The following is a 19,529-nucleotide window of genomic DNA, read 5'->3' on the forward strand; positions in this document are numbered from 1 at the left end:
CACATCAAGTCAAACTCTGGGCTACAGCGTTGAGAGGGCAGATGGAGCAGTCTCCTGCAGAGCCCAACATGATCACAGGCTCCTATACTGTCTAATTCATCTGTTTTTTCATTACAGCTTCTGTCAATGCACCACTGCTCTGTCTCTCATCCAGAGATGTACTGTGTGTGAGCAGATTATTCTCGACTTTATCCATAGAGTATTACACTTCCATAAAGTTGCTGAAATATTTTCTTCCTTTTGTCACTTTTCTTTTGCTGACAATAGAGTTAATACCATTGTCAAGACTGTTTTCCCTTTTTCATGAACCATGCAAGTTGTGCCAGAAACCCTCACTCTAACATCTGTCCTGCAACAGGACAGCCTCTTTCATTTTTTTATTTTAAAAGACTCTGGAAATAAATGTTCTCAAACAGCTGCTTCTTATAAGTTACAGGGCCGTAGATGATTAAAAAGCAAGTCTGCCTTTAATTGTTCCTTATTTGGACATGAATATTCAAAACTATTGAGAAAGACTCAAACTTTTCTGGGATTTTCAAAATGATTCCCTCATTTTATGAGAATCATAAAAGAATATTATAAAACACACGAGGGCTGCAGTGTGTTTTTCTGCTCTGCAGCATGTTAGGAGGCGTTAATATGAATTCCTGACTCATCATTACCTCATCACAGAGCAATACCATGGCCTCGCATCAGAGAGTCGACCTGTTGGAAGACCCGCTGATGCATATTAATTCAATGTCTGTCACCTGTTTATAATGCAAATTGTTCATTATAATGGCACCATTCTTATGCCCATCATGGCCAAATGTTAATCACAAAATGTGCCATTGCGCGCCGAGGCTTCATTTGAATCCATTAACCTAACGGCAACACCTTTAGTTGCCCTTACATCCTTCAACTTCTTGTCTGTGTGTCAGTGCAGCAAGTTGGTGCATTGATGATAATAGAGCTGGACTGGGTTTAATTACTGTTTAACCACACTGTGTCCCAGCAGGTTAGGAGCTCAGAATAGTGAAGACTACCTTGAGAACAGAGACCCATCTCTCTCCAGCAGCGAGGGGGAAGGAGAATAAATTGTAATGCCTGGCACAGGCCTAGAGGCTCAGTCTCATTTTTCGATCGCTCGTCTGCTGCAGAGTCTCACGCTTCTCTGGCACACTGTGCAAGTCTGCAAAGTAAGGAAGGCTACAAAACTTTAAGACTCCAACACTGAGACATCTGTATGCTGTCTGGTACGGCTCGCCAGCAAAATATGAATTAGGGGGTGAAATGAATGTGTTTGTTTGTCCACATGTTCATGGAAAAATAAACAAAATCTCTGTGGCTTTGGTTTGTCATCTCAAAATAAAGTGCATTGCCTTCCTTGATATACCTTTCAAACACAAAATGAAAGCGCTTCACTGTAACTGAAGCGACAGTATTTTTGATGATAGAGCAGCTTGTGTGATGCACTTTTTAGGTGCATAAAACTGCATTGCAAAAGGTACTGAGGGATTATTTCCTGTGTGTGTACAGTATGAATGTTTGGTCTACTGACCGCAATCATCTGGGCCACGTAGCTCTCAGGGCCGGTGTATTCGGTCGGATCCTTCACCCTCACCAGAACCAGGAAGAAGAGGTAATGCCACATGCTGTGCTCGTATTTGATGTGTTCCTCAAAGGACACTGTCTTGTTGTCAAATTTGTCCCTCTCCAACCCTGCAAGAGATTACCTTTAGTTAACATTAGCTCTTCTAAATATACTGATCTTTCATTTCGCTGTCATTTGCATACAGTATTAGGTGAACCACATAGCCATACACACCACAGATGAAACAGGTGGTTTTCAGGATCTCCTCCTTCCTTTGTTTCTCACTTCTCAAGTCAGCGAAGGTGTCGATGATAACACCAAAGATGAGGTTAAGAACGATGATGATAACGATGAAGAAGAACAGAAGGTCGTAAACCACTCGAGCCGCAAACAGAGGCTCCTGGATGGTCCAGTTACAGGGAAAATATGGAGAAAATGCATCATTTAACGTTAACCATTGTTAATTGTGAAACAGAAGTTAAAGCAGCACAAATTTAATATATTTATACTTTAAGTCATTACAAACAGACATTAAGTAAAACGAAACGCAGTAATAAGTGAATATAGCACAGTCTGACCTCTTTGGAGGGTCTCCTGAGAATGTCTCCCACACCTCCTCCATTACGTAGTCCCTGGTTCAAAACCGTGATTATACACATGAGCAGAGTGTCACACACCCGCTCCGTCCCATCATCTATAACCAGACACACATAGATCAAATGGGAAATGCATAAAACATAAGACAACAAGGTCAAATGCGCAGTATTGGCTTCTATCCAGTATCTACATTTGTGTTACAAAACATACAACACTTTTCATCACTCTTCTCATTTGAAGACTAAAGGATCGACTCAATTTATATAAAACTCACAACCCATACATCTAAATTGAACTGAACTGAATTAAAATAAATTGAGCTATGAGTGTGTGAAAGGTTTCAGGAACACCCAAGTTCAGAAAAAAACAATCCGACTTTCATAACTGGCTGAACATAAAACTCCTTTTCATGGGAACAGCCAATTATGGTGTGACTAAAGATCAAATGGATACCCTAAATTTGTCTCCTCAAATGTGAGAATAAAACAGAAAAAAATGTTATTCATGTCTGATCTGCAATGTACATATACTGTAAATAGATAGAGGAGGAAGAGGAGGTGAAGGATGTGGATGAGCTCACGTGTGTGCCCCTATAGTGCAGGTGATCGAAGGAGATGCACGGACACAAAGAGGAGTGTGAGTCACCCCCTCTGCCTCATCAAGCTTCTTTGTATGCACGCACGCACGCCTGTGTGTGTGTGTGTGTGTGTGTCAGTGTGTGTTTGTGTGTGCGTAACCTTTCAGAGACTGACTACTGCTGGAGAGGTAAACTATACACCTCGGTAGAACCACAGAATCTTAAAACATGTCCACCCAGCAGTTCATAATAGAAAATAAAATGTATTTATTTTGATCAAAACTTACCAGGAACATTTTTAGGTGTTGAAACAGGACAGCTATCTTTCATACACGAGTCAGCAACTCCATTGTTACTCAATAAATCCCCTTTTCCTTTTAAAGAAGAAGAAGAAAAAAAGAAAGAGTAAAAAGGGGAAATTATGTGAGATTGATTAATGATAACAGCACGATAATTTGCAAATGAAAGAAGATGATTAAATTGTGCTCCGACATTAAAACTCCTTCCCGCTAATTCTCATCAGCACCGGTAAAATCAGCAAGAAAAATGTAGTCAGACGTTATGTAAACTGAGGCAGCAGCTGCTGGGTGGGCGGTGAAGGGCTGCTGAAAGAACCTGAACAAATCATTTGCACATCGGTAAAGCCCTGAGCGGAAGAGGAGCTGCGCTTGAGTGTGATAGGCTCAGGCAGACAGGCAGAAGAAGAACTGTTCACCTGGGCCAGAGTGCCTCCAAAAGGGCCTCCGTCCCTGACAGGCTGGAGGACAGAGGGCAGGGCTGGGAGACAGGAGGCAGAGGAAGAAGAAGAAGAAGAGTGAAGGGGACAGGGGACAGGGGGGCTGAGGCGGGGCACAGGGGCCACAGCCCCGAGGCGGGGCACAGGGGCCACAGCCCCGAGGCAGCACAAGTGTGGTCAGAGTGCTCCTCAGCTCTGATGGAGTCCCGGTTGTGCCTCAGCAAACAGACAGACGGGCGTGAACCCAGCTGGTTACATAACCCACCACTGCTCTGCTGTGTCTGCCGAGCTCTATTCAGCAAAACACAGAATGGCACGGCCACCAGGTTATGCAACAGGTGCAGCAGGTTGTCTTCCTGACTGTCGGAGCTCATTAACACACCTACACTGTCCAGTGGTTCAAAACATGTGCCTGTATGTATATACAGTATATATCATACAAATGTTATGTGGAGATTGTGTATATACAAATATTGATTCTACATTTTTATCGAGAAAAAGTAGACTTTTTTCCTAACGTATCTTAGGCACAATTAATGCAGTATAGACCTGACAGGAAACAAGGGGGGAAAGATGGGAGATGACATGCAACAGAGGTTCATACCAGGACTCAAACCAGGGACATTGCAATTATACGTGCAGCGTCTTAGAGTGCTGAGACGCCTTGTGAACAATCAACAGGAGTCTACTTGTGTCCACTTTACGTTGTAGAAAGTGTTCCATATGCAGGGTCTCATCCCTTCACTTTGCATGGCGCAATGAAACAATGCAAGTGTTTTGACAGCTTTAGAAGTTCTGACCTGCTAAAGGAAGGCGGTCCACCTCCATTCGGAAGTCGTCCTTGAGGAAGAGGAAGCCAATGATGGAGAAGAAGTAAACAAGGAAGATGGCCAGAACAGCAGTCAGAATAATAGAGCGGCCATTTCTGGTCACGCTCTTTATCACGTTGAGCAACGTCTCCTCTCGGATCACCAGGTCAAACAGCTGTGGAGGGAGACCAACATCAGTGAGTCATCAGCAAATTGAACAACTGTTCGCACAATCAGGATGTTTATCTCTAAAGTGGTACGTTGATCAACTAGTCGCACTGTAATGGACCTGAAGTGTGCGAGAGATTTCTTACCAAAAAGCTGTAGAAGAACTCGTGCACAAAGAGGCCCAGGACGCAGATGATGGCATAGCCCAAATGGTAGATGAAGAGCATGTCCATAACAACTGCTTTGTAGCCTCGGGTGAACGTCCCCTGGTTGCCCATGAAACTTACAAGAAAGACTAACTTGTTGAAAAGCTGAAAGAGAAGGAAACAAGGTTCAGGGATAAAAAAAAAAAAGAAGTCAACAGCTCTGATGTGTGAAGAGGCAAGAGGGGACATGTGCCCCAATAACACTGGCTCAAATCTTCCATTACTTACATTGACAGCACCCAGCAACAACAGAGCAGGACCGAGGCCCATAGTGTAGATAGCACGTAGAATGAGGGAGACCAGGAAGAACAAGATGCCCAACGGCTTGGGCAAGACAGGAAGCAGTGCGGTGAACACTGCCAACGCCACCCACAGCGAGATATTCCAGAAGGGGGACAAGGTGCCTGGACAGAAGAATAAAGCTTAAATCAAGGTACCGCACGTCAGTGCTCTGAAACGTTGTGGCATTTCTCGAATGAATTATTCACATGAGCTAAAAGCGTCACTTAGCACAATCAGAGGCAAAATGACAAACATTAGTCCGTTGGGACCCTCAACTTCATCACTCAAACCAGCGTCTTCAGCTTGCACTGTAAACCCCACAACTGAAGCTCGCCATTCTTTAGGAAACTTCAGTGTCCTGATGATTTATTGATTAAAGAGGCTTTCAGTATAACAGTTTGAGTGTGTCACGAGTAAAGCAAAAAACAACAACATTTGATGACACTATGAAGAACAACAAAACTCATATAATATCACTGCTCCATCTCGGGCACAATAGATCTTATTATAATTACACGAGTGTGGAAGTCTGGGGTCATTCTTTTATGTGTAAGGAAACATCAGGCTTGACTTAAACATTGCTTTCCTAACAAAATGCAACACATAAATACATAGATATAAATGTATTGAATTGTTAGTTATTAAAATAATGGTATCCGATACCAGATCTTTCCATTATCACAGATACTCTATCCAGCTACTTGAGTCAGTATCAGACCAATATCTGATATCAGTATCAGTGCATCTCTAGCGTGATCAGGCAAATAAGTGAAAACATCTGTGTGGTGTGGACTACCTTTAAATAAACACAGCCTCAGGTGACATAGGAGGGCCATTTTTAAATGCGAACAGTGAAATAAAGTCTTGATAAACAATACGTCTTCTCACAGTGGATACTTGACTGGAGTTACTAATATCATTAACAATGTCTGTCCCAGTAAGACAGTGAGCTACCGACACCCTAAACCTGAAGCAGCTTTTTGAACTCTTAAAAAAAAAGAATAAATAAGGAATTCTCACCTTCATCTCCATCATCACCAAAGGGGTAGAATACAGCCACAGCGATGTTGAGCAGACAGGCCAAGTAGAAGGAGATGCTCCCCCAAACAGAGATGTGTCGTGAGAACCAGAACAGAGCCTTATTTCCTGCACAAACAAACCAGGAAGCATAAGCACGGGGACACAAACTCAGCACACAAGCACATAAAGATGCTACAGGCCTTTCAATTTATTCTGGAAACAACAATAACCAGACACTCTGGATGATCATCATGATTTACCATCCTGCAGCCCGCTTCTGCTGCCACCATCATTATTTCGCAAGCGCTGTATTCAGAGTGTAAAGACTTACTGCGGATCTTCTTCTGCCACCTCATCTCGTTGTAGAGGTTGTCAAACTGCTGGAAGAAGTCGTTAACCTTGCTGCCCTGGTCGTCTCTCTCCGTGGTGGTGAACACACGCACCTTGGACTCTTCCGTGAGGTACTCGCAGATGTTAGGGACCGGAAACACTATCTGCTCCATGGTGCGGTCGTGACGCACAATCTGGCAAATAGATGTCCAGTAAATCCTCATTACGGGTTTATAGTTATACATTTTTTTGTGGAGAGATAGGAAAAATGTGATGTGCTTGGTATTTAAAGTTTTAGAGATTCAGGATGAATGGATGAGGTTTACCTCTATCTGAGCTGTGTGATTGGCATAGTAATGGAGTGCGTCATCCTTCTCATTGTCGGGGTCCACCCCAGACCCCAAGCTCAACCCCAACCCTGGCCTCAGGCTCTGCTGCAGGACCTTATTGTGTCGGGCCAGCTATCCAAAAACAAAATGACTCAGTCATTGAATGTTTTACGTATATGGCATTGTCAAGACAAGATCTGTGTCAATAACAATAATAACACGATTGTGACACAATGCTTTAAATATGTACAAACTAGAAAACTTAATGGAGTAAAAACAAGAGGTTGCAACTTGGCATGGCAATTAAAAGACAGAAAATCAAAAAGCCAAATAATGGATTAATATACTCCCGAACAGGATAAACTAACAGTGTACATTTGCAGATATCGGGTCAAGGTAGAGGGAGTACATTACACTATAAAGACAATTTACATGAAGACAATTATGTTACTTATACATATCGCCATTCCTCCCAGTTCTACGTATATACTGCGGTGATATTGGTTGCTTAAACCTGCAATAACTGATTTTAAGGCCACTTGGGAGCAGCAGAAAAAAAGTGCGACACTGGCATACCACCAGTTTACTGTCTGCATTTCCTCAAAGTAACTGTTTATCATTCACTCTTTTTTTATTTACTTACTCACCTATATCACACACGGATTACAATGAATGGCAGCTGCCCCGAGGAGCAAATTCCAGATAATATCTTCAAAAAGATGTTTGATAAGATAATGTCTAAGTGTGTGTGGATCTCTGTGTGTGTGTTTTCACTTTCTGAGATAAAAAATAAATAAATAAAAAAAAGATAAGAAATATCAATAGTTGAACAGTCAAAAAAACCTTCCTTGTGATGATAAAACTAGTCTGCTGTTTGGACAAAAACAGCGTGTTTGACACTTTGCTCTACAGAGGCTGAAGTGAAAACCAGCTAGACTTGGTCTGCCCTCGCCAACTGACATAAACTGTAGAGAAAGGCAGACACAAGATCAAAGTACTTTCTCAGGGGCACAACACACCCGTCTCATTTCTTTACCGCTGGTACCCTCGACGAGCAAAAAGCACATTTGTTTAGTGATACAGTGACTACCGCCTGCTTCAGTGAACACAGTCTACCTGTCTGCACAAGCAGTGTCGCATCCTTTAAGCTAATTTTAGAAACTGGCAGAGGGTTTCATTCATAGACGAGCAGTCCTCCATCATTTAGTGCAGAGGACACACTCAAATAGGAGCATGCATTGTGGACACACACACACACACACACCCACCCACACACTCCAAGTGTGTGCACGGTTCTGAGGGAGACAGACAAAGAGAGAGGAAATGCAGTAATGCCACTGGCAGTTTTCCTTACCTGGTGGGCCAGGATGTAGATGTTGTGTCCGACGTCTCTGGGCTTTATCTGGTCTCCAACACTGTCCTCGCCCTCCTCGCTCTCCAGACCCTGGGCGTAGGCTTCCTTCATTACATCCACCTGATGCACAAAAGTTATGAACAGTTACTGCTACTTACAGATACTTGCAAACCAGTTTTACATGGGACCTAGTTATGTAGGCGTGTGGGTTTACATGCTGCCACACACACACACACACACTCACCAGTTCGGTGGGTCTCATCTTGTAGAGAATCTTCTCTGCGTTCTCGCTGTCGTGGCGACTCTCCATGATAGCCAATAGGAGTTTGGAGGCATTGTTCTATAACACAAAGCTCCACCAATGAGCTTTTACATTTTGATCAACTACAACCTAAAGAGGCAAGTAATACAGGAAGTTATGACTTGATGGATGCAATTTTTAGCAGAACCAAACCATTTGAATGTTGTCATTTTATTGTTGACTTGTAAGATTGCAAAGTTCAGCAGCCTAACAGCTAGATATAATGTGTAGCCAACAAACATAAGCCATCACACGGGAACTCTCTCTAAAGAATAAAATGGCTCCATTTATTCTCTAAAACATGTGCTTTTTGCCATATTGCTCTTTTAAACACCGGGGATTTGGTCAAACTACCTCCGGTCATGTTGCTCCCATTCTCTTGCACTATAAGGCAATTACTACTATAAAAGCAAACTATAAACGTTGCTACAGTAATGGCTTTCAATGCCTGTGTGTCATAGCGAGCAGCCTCTCAGAGCTCTTGGAGTCACCTGCTGCTTACCTTGAGCACCAGCACGAGGTCCAGCCGATGCTTCCCCAGGGGGTTGATGGAGTTGACAATCAGTGCTATAATTATGTCAATGCCATTAGACTCATGCTTGGCTATACAGCTCTGGAAAAATAAGAGGGGTATAGTTAAGAGTGAATGCACGTCAGATAAAAACTAAATACATCAGAAGAAGATGGGCTTGTGTTTAACAAACACACAGAGAGAGAAAAGAATAGTGTTCAATCAATGGTAAACCCAAACTGATAACGATATTGTATGTGGGAATACCAGCCAACATATTTGTGTTCAAAGATTTAAATCGTCAACTACAAACTAAACTATCCTCCACCCACCTGGTTTTCATGGCAGGGTCCTTGGGAGTACTCTGTGATGGTTTCCAGGGTTTGGCGAACCAAGTCCACATTACTCTCGTTAATGTAAAGGCCCAGTAGCCCGAGGCCTCCAGTGGTGCTTCCACAAATACAGTCCAAGAACTGGAGAGTCTCACACACCAGATTGTAGTTTGTCTTGTTGGACTGGTTGCGCAGAAAGTTCTGGATTCAGAGCAGAAAAACAGTCGATCAGCAGTCAATTTAAGAGCACTTGTACCTCAAGGTTCTTTCTCAAAAAAAGGGGGCCAGTACCTGCAGCTCTGTGTTGTGGTTCTCACAGAGCAGCTGAAGGTAACGTAGGATTGGTTTCATGATGGTGATGGCTTGGCTCATCTGAGTTTCTTCTAAAACCTCTTCTGTCCCAACTATCTCACTGTTCTGGCCGAGGCCTTCGAGGTCAGTATCCAGCTCCTTTCTGAAGGCGCAGAAGGCCTTCGAGGTGACTGAGGAGGCCTCCTTCAGCTGCCCTCGCATGTCCTGCCTCATATGAAGCCCCGAGTCGTTCCCTAGAGCACAGCATATAGGCATAAAAAGATATTTAAAAAAAACTTGACTAAGTGTTTAATTATTGGACAGGATAGTAACATTAAACAAGATATGTCTTTGGAAACAGATGGGCGAAAACAAGCAACATGCAAAAAGGTTACCATTTCAGAAAATGATCAATGGCAGCCTTCTCTATGATATTCTAGACATACTAGAAAGAGAAGTTGGCAACAATTGACTGTGTTTCTGTAGCATGAAAGTACCCGATGTTGATACAATGGCCTTTTGATAGGCTTGTGATGTGGGCCGTCACATGGCCCCTGACATGTGACTGCAGGAACTGGCAACAACAGTCAGTCAGCAGAGCAACAAAGATCATTCTGTATTTATACACCACTATTGTTGAAACTCAAGCTTGAGCTAAACTTGAGGACCACACATACTGTAAAAGCATTAAGGTTTTAAAATGTGTATTTGAGCCTATATTTTGGCTTTTCACCCAGTCACTTTTAAATGCGTATTTCTAGGTACATCTAGCATTATTATCCAGGTGGCGACCTTTATATGAACCGCACTGTCAGTTTCATTTTGACACATTGGTTTGTTGCATGTTCCAGACAGCAGAAGTGACAAATATGTGTTGGCCACACCTGAGAGTGAAGCCAAGGAGCCGTGGTGTGTTGGTTATAATTCAAAGGTTAAATCATTACTTGACTCTACCTTTCTTCAACCTGATGCTGCTGACGTCAGTGTCATCGTCCCTTTTTCTACAGCTGAGCTCAAACATGTTGACGGACACGGTGGCTCGGATCTCTTGCTGGGCCAAACGCATGCGGTCGTAGAAAACTTTGAAGAACCTCTCGGACTTCTTCTGCTTGTACAGTTGGTTGTAGAAGGAGTTCTGTGTGGGAAGCAGATAAGTAATCAACGTGAATTCTAAATCAGAATTTGTGAGTTTTTAAATGTGTTCTGGGTTTTAGCTGATTAATGTGGACGGAAATTAAATGATTTGAGTGTCTGCGTTACTCGCCTGTATCTGTGTGTTTCCGCCCTGGAGAAGGGCGATGCCCAACAGAATGCTCTCCTCAAACACCCGGTCATTCTTGGTGTTGACGATGAGATCAATCACCAGCTCTGATGCCCCAACGCTGTCCAAGAGACACTGGATCTCCACCACACTACTGCCTGGCTTGTCAGAGTCCAGCACGGGAGAACCTCCTGCAGAGATTAAATACCAACATTTAACAAATCTGTGCTCCCAACAGATATTATTGCACACATTGATAATTTTTTTTATTGTAATCGAACCTAATATTAATCTATATTCCACAGCTATTTAGACATATGTTATTCTATTATTTATCTCGCTATATATCTATCTCTCTCTCTCTCGATATATATATAGATTTGTCTTTTTATCTTTACATGGTTCTTTAGGAATTGCTTTAGCCAGATTCAAAGTCTGCCAGCATTTGTCAAGCAGCACTTCTCCTAAGAAGCTGTCAAGTTAGCTGCTGTTGTTTCCTCCGCAGTGAGCGGTTACGCAGTGTCTACTGGGTATATTTGGAGTTTCAGTACCTCCGGATGACGGCTTGACAAAGCCGCCAGATGAGCAGTTTCCACTCCCAAGCTCCGACTTGGAGAGAAGCTTTTGATTTCCAAAGTAGCGTGTGAGGAGGATCTTTCTTAACTCGTTTCCCTGTGGAGAGAGAAATCATGATGTTAAATCCATATCACAGTCTGAGAAGGTACCACCCTCAAACTAGGAAATTCACATTTTAGTCACATTTTGAAAAAGTAGCATTTCCGTTATCGAAATGAAGGACAAGGTTAGCGAATGTCTCATCCAAGAGAACATTTATGGTCTGGTGTATTCGCTGGCATGAAATCCACTCAATCATCCAAACAAGAGGGCTGAGCAGATTTCATCTTTCATCTAATAGGAATGATCACCGTCAGCCAATGATGCATTTCTTTCTTGATGGGAGCGATGGCTTCCAGGATGAAGAAATTGAAGCCTGACAACAATAGTGTTGTCCAATAACTCGATTCTAACTAAGCGTGTATGAAATATACTGGCAGTCAAGACAGGATGTGTGGTAACACTCTTTAGCCTACGGTTTGTTACAATTTGTGATAGTCTTTTCTGAAATCTTATATCAATGTTTTCTTTATCCTGAAGATTTGACATCAACATCTTTGTTTTGGAAATTGCACTCAGTGATTGGACAAAGAACAGATGGAAATATAAACTGACAAAATGAATACCAATTGAAAAAATACACAACATCACACACGCTTGTGGCTTGTGTGTGTGATGATGTTTCATCTGCATTATGCACATAAAACCATAACCAGCTTCCTTCTAGCTACATGTTTATTTAAGGGCTGTGTTTCTTTCTCTCACACACATCTTTGTGCATCTCTCGTGACATTTGACGCAGATAAGCAGAAATGAGATTAAAGGATTCATGGAGATAATCTCCCCGTGATGGTGGTTGTGTAATCGAAGAAGAGTGATTGACAGGTGGATGATATGCATTGTGCACGTCACCACCTATTTTTGTTGTGCAGGAAGCGATGGATGGATGGATGGATGGATGGCACATAAAGTAATGTATGGACACTAAGGGAGGTCAACAGTTTCTATGGGAACCTAACAACTCAAATGGCCTTGTTGTGATGACACCTCACCACCATCATCATCATCATTGATCAACAGACAGGAAGGATGGATGAATAGTTGGACAAAGGGATCGATTGATGGGTTGAGCAAAACGATGATTGGAGCCACCTGTGGTTTCCATGGAAACATGTTAGTCGGACAATCAACCCTGAGATACAGGCGGTGGACAAAATAACAGAAACACGTGAAATTATTAGAGCTTTGCAGTAAATACAGTTTTGATGGAAGGTCACACTCTGGTGGTACTGATGTGTTGATGCAAGTGATTAATCGTTTAATCGATTAGTTGTTTATCAAGTAAAAATGCAAAACACGTCGCCCACTCTCTCTCCATCTTCAGCTGTACTATAATAAAAAGCAAAAGAGCCTCCAAGAAATTATCTTTAAAAAAAACTAAGACAAAAAAAAAGAAAAACAGGCTCCAGCTAAAATAATTTGACTTTTTTTTCAAATATCTTCAGAAATCTGTCATCTTGAGAAACGGTTTTCTGACATTTTACACACTAAATGATTTATTGATTAATCAGAAAAATGGCTGGTCATTAAGTTTAAAACCCTTGTTCTTAATTGCATTACATCATTTTGCAGTGTTAGCGACGGACACACCAAACATCCAGGCACATCTGGCCTCTTTGTCCCTCTGCAAGTTCCCTTATTGTGATTGTCACACCTCTATTAAAGCTGACACATACTGCTAATTGGTATTCAGCCTAATATGACTCAATTTGTTAGCATTGTTTACAGTAGTTGCATGTGGATTGCAAACAGTGCGGAACTTTAATGTGGCACGGGGGGGGGGGGGGGGGGGGGAGTCTCTGCTTAACACTGAAACTGAATTATCACAAATAAATATTGGTCACTATTGATAGTATATTTTAAACAACACAACAAACTGCATGATGAGACAGTTGAGGCACCGCCATGCTTTTGCCACAAGCATGGCTTACAGTCCAGCTGAAGAGCCTCAAACTAAGTGCACTGAGGAGTGAAGGATTGTGGAGGAGCACGTGCGGCTGATGCTCCCTGTGTCAGTAAACACTCCATCTCATCTGCAGTCAGCAGAGACACTTGTCTGCCTGCACTGTCTGGCTGAGCTGTCTCATAAACACACACACAGACACTCGCACGCTTCTCGAGCTGAAGGTGAGGTTTCATTGAGCTAGCCTCTTTAATTTCCACACAGTAATGCACGGACACAATCTCAGTGCAACTACAAACTCTAGCACTACGCTCTGCAGGGCAGCGCATCCAAATGCACGCTCTTTGACTGATTGCAGATTGAATCATGTTTGACTTAACATTCCCCCTTTTCTGACAAAGGACGTGATGGTTTTGTGCCACACTCAAACACCAGTGAAAGAAACACTCCGTGGGGGAAGTTGAAACTAGAGTTCGGGTGACAGGATTTTGCTCTTGTTCGCCTCCCTTCTGGGCAATGCAGTCTGCTGGCTGGGGCTGCAGAGAGAGAGAGAGAGGAGAGGGGAGGGGAGGCAGGATGGTGGAAGAGGAGAGTCAGCCCAGCCTGACTCATCTGCTTGCTGCTGCATTGACGAGAAAAAACTCCAGTCAGGTGATGTAAGAGCCACGAGAGCGAAAGAAAGAGAGATAGAAATAGAGGTAGAAGAACTGACAGAAGTAAGAGGAGGAGGGAGGGGGGAGTGGGGGGTGAGGGAGAGGAGGAGAGGAACAAACAAAAACCCAGCAAGGAGCAGACAGTCGTGGTGTTTTAAAATGTGCACAGGCACGCCACACTGCGGCTCTGGTGTCCAAGCTGGAATGAGCTGCCGATCCCCACCTCGGGCATCCTCAAACACCCCTCTTCTCCCCTCCCTCCCCCAGCCAGCTCGCAGCTTTGCTGTCTGCAGATCTGTCTGACTCCGGAGAGATGCAATGAGAAAAAGACAAAGACAAAGCCTGCCCTATGCTTCTTTAGGGGATCTAATAACTATCACAGGCAGCGGAGGGCAGCACCAGCTGTGAACCAAGACAGGCACGGTCAGGAACGGGCGGGGGAGGCTTGAGCTGCTCAGGTCAGACAAGGTTGATTATAGCAGAGACTCAGGACACAGAGGAGGACAATGTTACCCAAACAATCGGGGTGGGGGGGGGCAATAGTTTTCTTTTCTCTGTTACTTTTTCTCACAACAGAAACCTGAGAGGACTCTGGGTGTGTGTCTTTTGTAAACAGTGGGGAGCACTGATCAAGTACACTGTCACACAGTGCAAGAACAGTTTCGCCGAAGGCCATGCGAGGACCGAGCAACATCCAACAACTTTACCATCAGGAAGCAACATTTGGGTCCCCCAGAATGTGCAGTGAACACACTTTGTTCAGTTTGGAGTTTCAAACTGAAACGCTATCGTCTATTGCTGTTGTAATTAGCACATGATACTTAAAATCAGACTGAAACGCTATCTGATTAAGCACAGTATTAAAGCATGTGTTGCACGTTATCTAACAAAGACTTCATCTGTCTCTAAGGAGTGAGCTCCTCCACAGCTTGGAACTGGAGAGAAAATGAAACGCTTAAAGTGGGAGCAGTCTGTAATATAATACATATCCATATCAATGTGGCTTTGCAAGGCTTTCTCACCAAGGGAGTTATTTCATGAATAGGACAAAAATCAGGAAATCAAGACACATACACATCCTGCTGTTTTAGCACAGGCACTTTGGGAACATGAAGAGAGAGAGGGTGAGGACACAGGCAGAGCTGTAGCTGCCATTGATGATAGTTAGGTCATGTCATCTGTATTTTTCTTGGAATTTTGAATTTTTTTTTGCAGAGTTGCTGGAGATGTTTCTGCAAAAATTTTTTTTTTTTATTTTGACTCATTTGATATTTTTCCACCAGAATTTCACACCTGACCTGATTATGGCCATGGTGAGTTATATGCTGCTACTGTTAATCACAAAGTGAATTATTCTTAATGCACTTTAATGCTGGTTGGTGCTAAGCTATGTTAAGCGATGCCGCTCAACTAAGTTCGAGTTAGGCAAACAGAATCATTTCACGTCTCTGCTCTTCCTCTATCCAATGATGTCCCTTTCTGCAGGATATGAAACGTTTCCTGGCCCACAGTCACTACAGGTAGCTCTGCAGCAAAAGGCTCTCGCATAAAACTCTGTCGGAGACACTCGTGCACGGAGACATGCATCATGTGCCTGCATAATTTCAAGCTGCAATTCCACAGCACAAACAAGCACATCAGGAAAAACAAATTAAGCCCACATGTGAGAGCAATTGGTGAGACTGGTTCAGGGAAATACAAGAACAGCAGCGTAAACAGCGATCATTGGACTGTTAGCTGGCGGGCTCACTATGGGAGTGTCACATGTGACTCACTAACATTGTTAAGTGCTGATCGTGTTGCTTGTTAAGAAGACTGTGATGCTGATAGATAGATTTCGTATGCTTCACTGGTACTCAAGCATGTATGCAAGGTGGACAAAATAAGAGAAACACCTTACAATAAAATAGCGCTGCTGTGTTAGCTGGCTTGGATTTTATCCACGCTGATGGCAATATTGTCCGTCTGTCAAGAGAGACAATACTTTGGTCCAGACTGAAATATAAGAACCAAAAAATGGATTGCCACAAAATGTTGTACAGACATTAATGTTCCCCAAAGTATGAAGGCTTTTCTTTCTCAATTTTTTTTACATTACATCACGTTAGTGATGCAACGTCAATTCAGTCAATCCCAAATAAATAAGTGAGTGAACAGATGATACAGATTTAAAGCTTTAATAGTGATGTCACTATTTTCATAAATGCGTTACCACGGCAACATAAAGGACCTTACAGAGGGACGCAAAGGCCAGATAATTGCTAGCTGACATGCCGGTGCATCAGTTACAAACATTTCTAAATCTTGTAATGTGGCAAAGGGAAAAGTCTCAAACTGATGATGATGTACATCAAATGTCAAAAGCAGGAGAACTGGCAAAGAGGAACAATAGTCACACGATGACACTGATGAATATTGACTGAAAGACATAATAATATAAAATGACACATTAAATTGGTATTTACTGCAGAGCTATATTCTGTTATTTTGTGCTTTAACAAAAGCCAGAAGCAATCCGTCCAAACAACAAGTTGCACATCACGTCATTCATCCTCTCCCTGTCCTCTCGTCATGTGCCTCCATGAGCACAAATGACCTAACTCACTTGCAATCATATTCAAATAACACACTATGAACTGTGTCAAAACACTGTTGACAATGACAACTAATCTCATTCATCGTGGCCCGCAGATGCACGAGGGCCGGAAGTCTCATGAGAGATAGTCAAGGACTATCACAATGTTACGGGTGTTTTTTTTTACAGGGCGTCTCTTTTCTCCGCGGCTTGTGTAGCTAAAAGGTTTAGGCAGGCAACGTGCTGCTGGTCTGAGGGCATTTCTACACTGGGTATACAGACTCCCCGTGCGCAGAAAACGGCCAGACCAGACAGACAAACAACATGTGCTAATCCCTCGTTGTCATGGAAACCAAAACATATTACTCAACTAACAGACACCTGACCGATGGACCGAAGGAAGCGAGGGCCAGAGGAAGGAAGGAAGGTGGAAAGGACCAGGCAGTAAAACATTCATGGCAAATAGATTGCCAATTTTCAAAATAGATATAATTATTATTATTATTGGCATTAGATAAATATTCATGAAAATGTAAGGCATGCAGGGTCCAGATCTAGATTACTTAACTCCAACTTTCTGACTTGACTCATGCTGTGTCAGCCTGAATCCAGTCAAAGGTCAAACCATAAGAGTATCCGTGAGCTTATCCAGCCCTCTGCCTGCCTGACCCGCTCCATGTGGATGAACCTAAGCCATGTTCCACTACTCCCACCAGTACACAGACAACACGGGAAAACCCTGCAGGATGAGCTCACGCAGGGACAGCCAGCGTGGCACTGCATGCCTGGGAGTGTGTGTGTGTGTGTGTGTGTGTCTGAGCGAGGCTTTCCATTTACATGCATCTGTGTGATGTGCTTAGTATCAAGAGGGTGGTAATCTGTAAATCTGCTTTGCCTTGGGCAGGTGGTGTGAAACTTGGCAAGCAAGACAGAAAGAGAGGGACGGGAAAGAGAAAGGACAGACAGACAGCGTGTAAATGACAGGGATGAGTGTGAAAGAGAGGGAGGAGAGTGTGAGAGTGATTTATATTACATAACTAGCTTTTTAAAATCATCTGTGAACAAGAAGACACTTGAATGCAGATACACACATGACAGCAAACCATGCATGCATGTGTTCTAAAATCTAAAATAAGAAAAAATAAACTTGTGCCATTGTATTAAAGGATAAGTCTACTGGTATTCTATATTTTCTCATTGTCAACAATAAGTACTATTACAAGTACTGTTAGTGTATCCAAACCCTCCTATAACTTATTCCTCTGTGCTATGGGCCGTCAATGTTGTCCGCATCAAACATGTATTAATCCACAGAGGAAAATCGGCCCCAATAAATGCATAATTCAGTCATGTTTGACTAACATTTGTGAAATACTACAGTGCCTATGCGATTTAAGAAAACACTTTTTTTTAGTACTATTACACTATTCTGTACATAGTACTAATGTACTGTGTATTTGTGACCCACTTTTAAAGATTTATGTCTTCAGTGGCAACAAATGTGCTTGCAGCCGAGTAGCACAGACAGGGTAGGGAAGTCAGAAAGTATTGAGACTAATAGTTGCATTATTGTTTTCTCATGAGATTTGACAATCAGACATCTATAGAGTAACACCAGCGTTATTCTTTAAGTGACAAATTGCATTGGATGAGATAATATTTAAAATGCAAGTCTACAATGGTACTTTATGCAGATTTTCTCCCATGTAAATAGTTATGGTACAGTATCATTCTTCAAGTCTTTTAGCCTGAAAAAACCTGTCACCAAAGACATCTGGAGGGCAAGTGGGAGCAAAAACATTTATGGAGCTGCCGTTATCTGACAGCCAATAAAGTGCAGTGCAGCAGTAAGAGCCAACACATCTCTATACTGTGACCGCTGTGGCTCTTCCCTCCGCTGCCCGACCAGCTCTCCTGGCATGACCCAGGCAAACAAAGAGCAGAGCCTGGGTGGGACTAGAGGGAAGAGAGATAGAAAATAACTCAGGCGGGCAGACAGAATGCGATGGACTGAGACAAAGCATGGAGGGGGCAAAAGCAGAGAGGCAGCAAGCGGACAGAAGAGGGAGAGTAAGGAGGGAGGGAGGTAGAACGTGATGGTCCACGTGACGCTGGCTCAGGCACTGCAGGCTGTTACGTAAGTGCACCCCCTGCCCTGTCTCCTCATGGACTGAGCAGACTCCGCTTCTCTCCAATCCCTCACCCTGCAGCCGCTGCCCACTTTTTTTTCCCTTCCACTCACATGGCTCCTCACATGGCTGCCTCCCTCCCTCCCTCCCTCCCTCCCTCATTCACGCTCCCTCCCTCCATCTCTTTCTCTCACTCTCCTCCACCCACTCACTGCACCCCAGGGGAGCCACCAACCTCTGCTGCCTATGCTGTCACTCTGTCTCTCTCTCTCTCCCTCTGTTTTTGTCTGTCTGCCTCTCCCTCTCTCATTATTTCCATCAATCGTTTTCTCCCACTCTCTCTCTCGCGCTCCCTCTCTCTCTCTCTCTCTCCTGTGCAGTGAGGCTGCAGCTCCACGCTCAGGGCTACAGGGATATGACAAAGAGAGGCCACAAATACATGCTTGAGCACACTCACACACACACCTACACAAACTGACATTTCACATATCGTTACCGCACTGTCTGGCTGCTCGAATGCGCTGAGCTGCTTTTAAAAAAAGTGATGTTTTTTCTACTTTAAATTCGTTTGTCTCATTCCACAAAACGGTTGAATCATTTGCCTTTTCGAAGAAAAAAAAAAAAAAAAAAACACCAGCTTGGCTGACTGACACAAGATGCAAACACAAAAAGGGAAAACAAAACTCTGACTCCTGTAAGTGACACTGGCTGCCATGCACTATATTGAGGAAGGTAGTCTTGACAGTATTGACAATGCAATTACAATGAAAGAGAAGGTAAAGGAACATACATGCATTATGTTCCAACAAGTGATGTTGTGGTGCAACAGTAACAGCCTTTAAGACAGCATTGTCAGCCAAATAATAATCATGTTGCATCAAATCCCACATGGTCAGAGGACAGCAACACACGCTTTC

The 19,529-nt window shown here is 43.2% G+C and overlaps 1 protein-coding gene across 4 annotated transcripts in view; it reads right to left on the reverse strand.

The window, feature by feature from the left end:
• The window catches only part of itpr2 (inositol 1,4,5-trisphosphate receptor, type 2), a 48,485-nt gene that overhangs the window by 5,955 nt on the left and 23,001 nt on the right, over positions 1–19,529 (reverse strand). For 2 of the 4 annotated variants that reach the window (XM_076088890.1, XM_076088889.1), the window contains exons 38-55: positions 11,229–11,349; positions 10,681–10,868; positions 10,371–10,551; positions 9,417–9,670; positions 9,126–9,326; positions 8,785–8,895; positions 8,226–8,321; positions 7,982–8,101; positions 6,625–6,759; positions 6,300–6,492; positions 5,969–6,094; positions 4,895–5,070; positions 4,607–4,771; positions 4,284–4,467; positions 3,035–3,121; positions 2,152–2,267; positions 1,808–1,973; positions 1,541–1,701 (exon numbers count right to left, since the gene is read on the reverse strand). In XM_076088890.1, the coding sequence (XP_075945005.1) occupies positions 1,541–1,701; positions 1,808–1,973; positions 2,152–2,267; positions 3,035–3,121; positions 4,284–4,467; positions 4,607–4,771; positions 4,895–5,070; positions 5,969–6,094; positions 6,300–6,492; positions 6,625–6,759; positions 7,982–8,101; positions 8,226–8,321; positions 8,785–8,895; positions 9,126–9,326; positions 9,417–9,670; positions 10,371–10,551; positions 10,681–10,868; positions 11,229–11,349 (2,781 nt within the window). Of the gene's footprint in view, positions 1–662; positions 706–1,540; positions 1,702–1,807; positions 1,974–2,151; positions 2,268–3,034; positions 3,122–4,283; positions 4,468–4,606; positions 4,772–4,894; positions 5,071–5,968; positions 6,095–6,299; positions 6,493–6,624; positions 6,760–7,981; positions 8,102–8,225; positions 8,322–8,784; positions 8,896–9,125; positions 9,327–9,416; positions 9,671–10,370; positions 10,552–10,680; positions 10,869–11,228; positions 11,350–19,529 lie in introns of those variants that run through there. The other 2 variants (XM_076088891.1, XM_076088892.1) reach the window with 2 other exon arrangements.

This window comes from Anarhichas minor, unplaced genomic scaffold (genome assembly GCF_050575085.1).
Source record: "Anarhichas minor isolate MPS153535 unplaced genomic scaffold, ASM5057508v1 ptg000011l, whole genome shotgun sequence".
Lineage (NCBI taxonomy): Eukaryota > Metazoa > Chordata > Actinopteri > Perciformes > Anarhichadidae > Anarhichas > Anarhichas minor.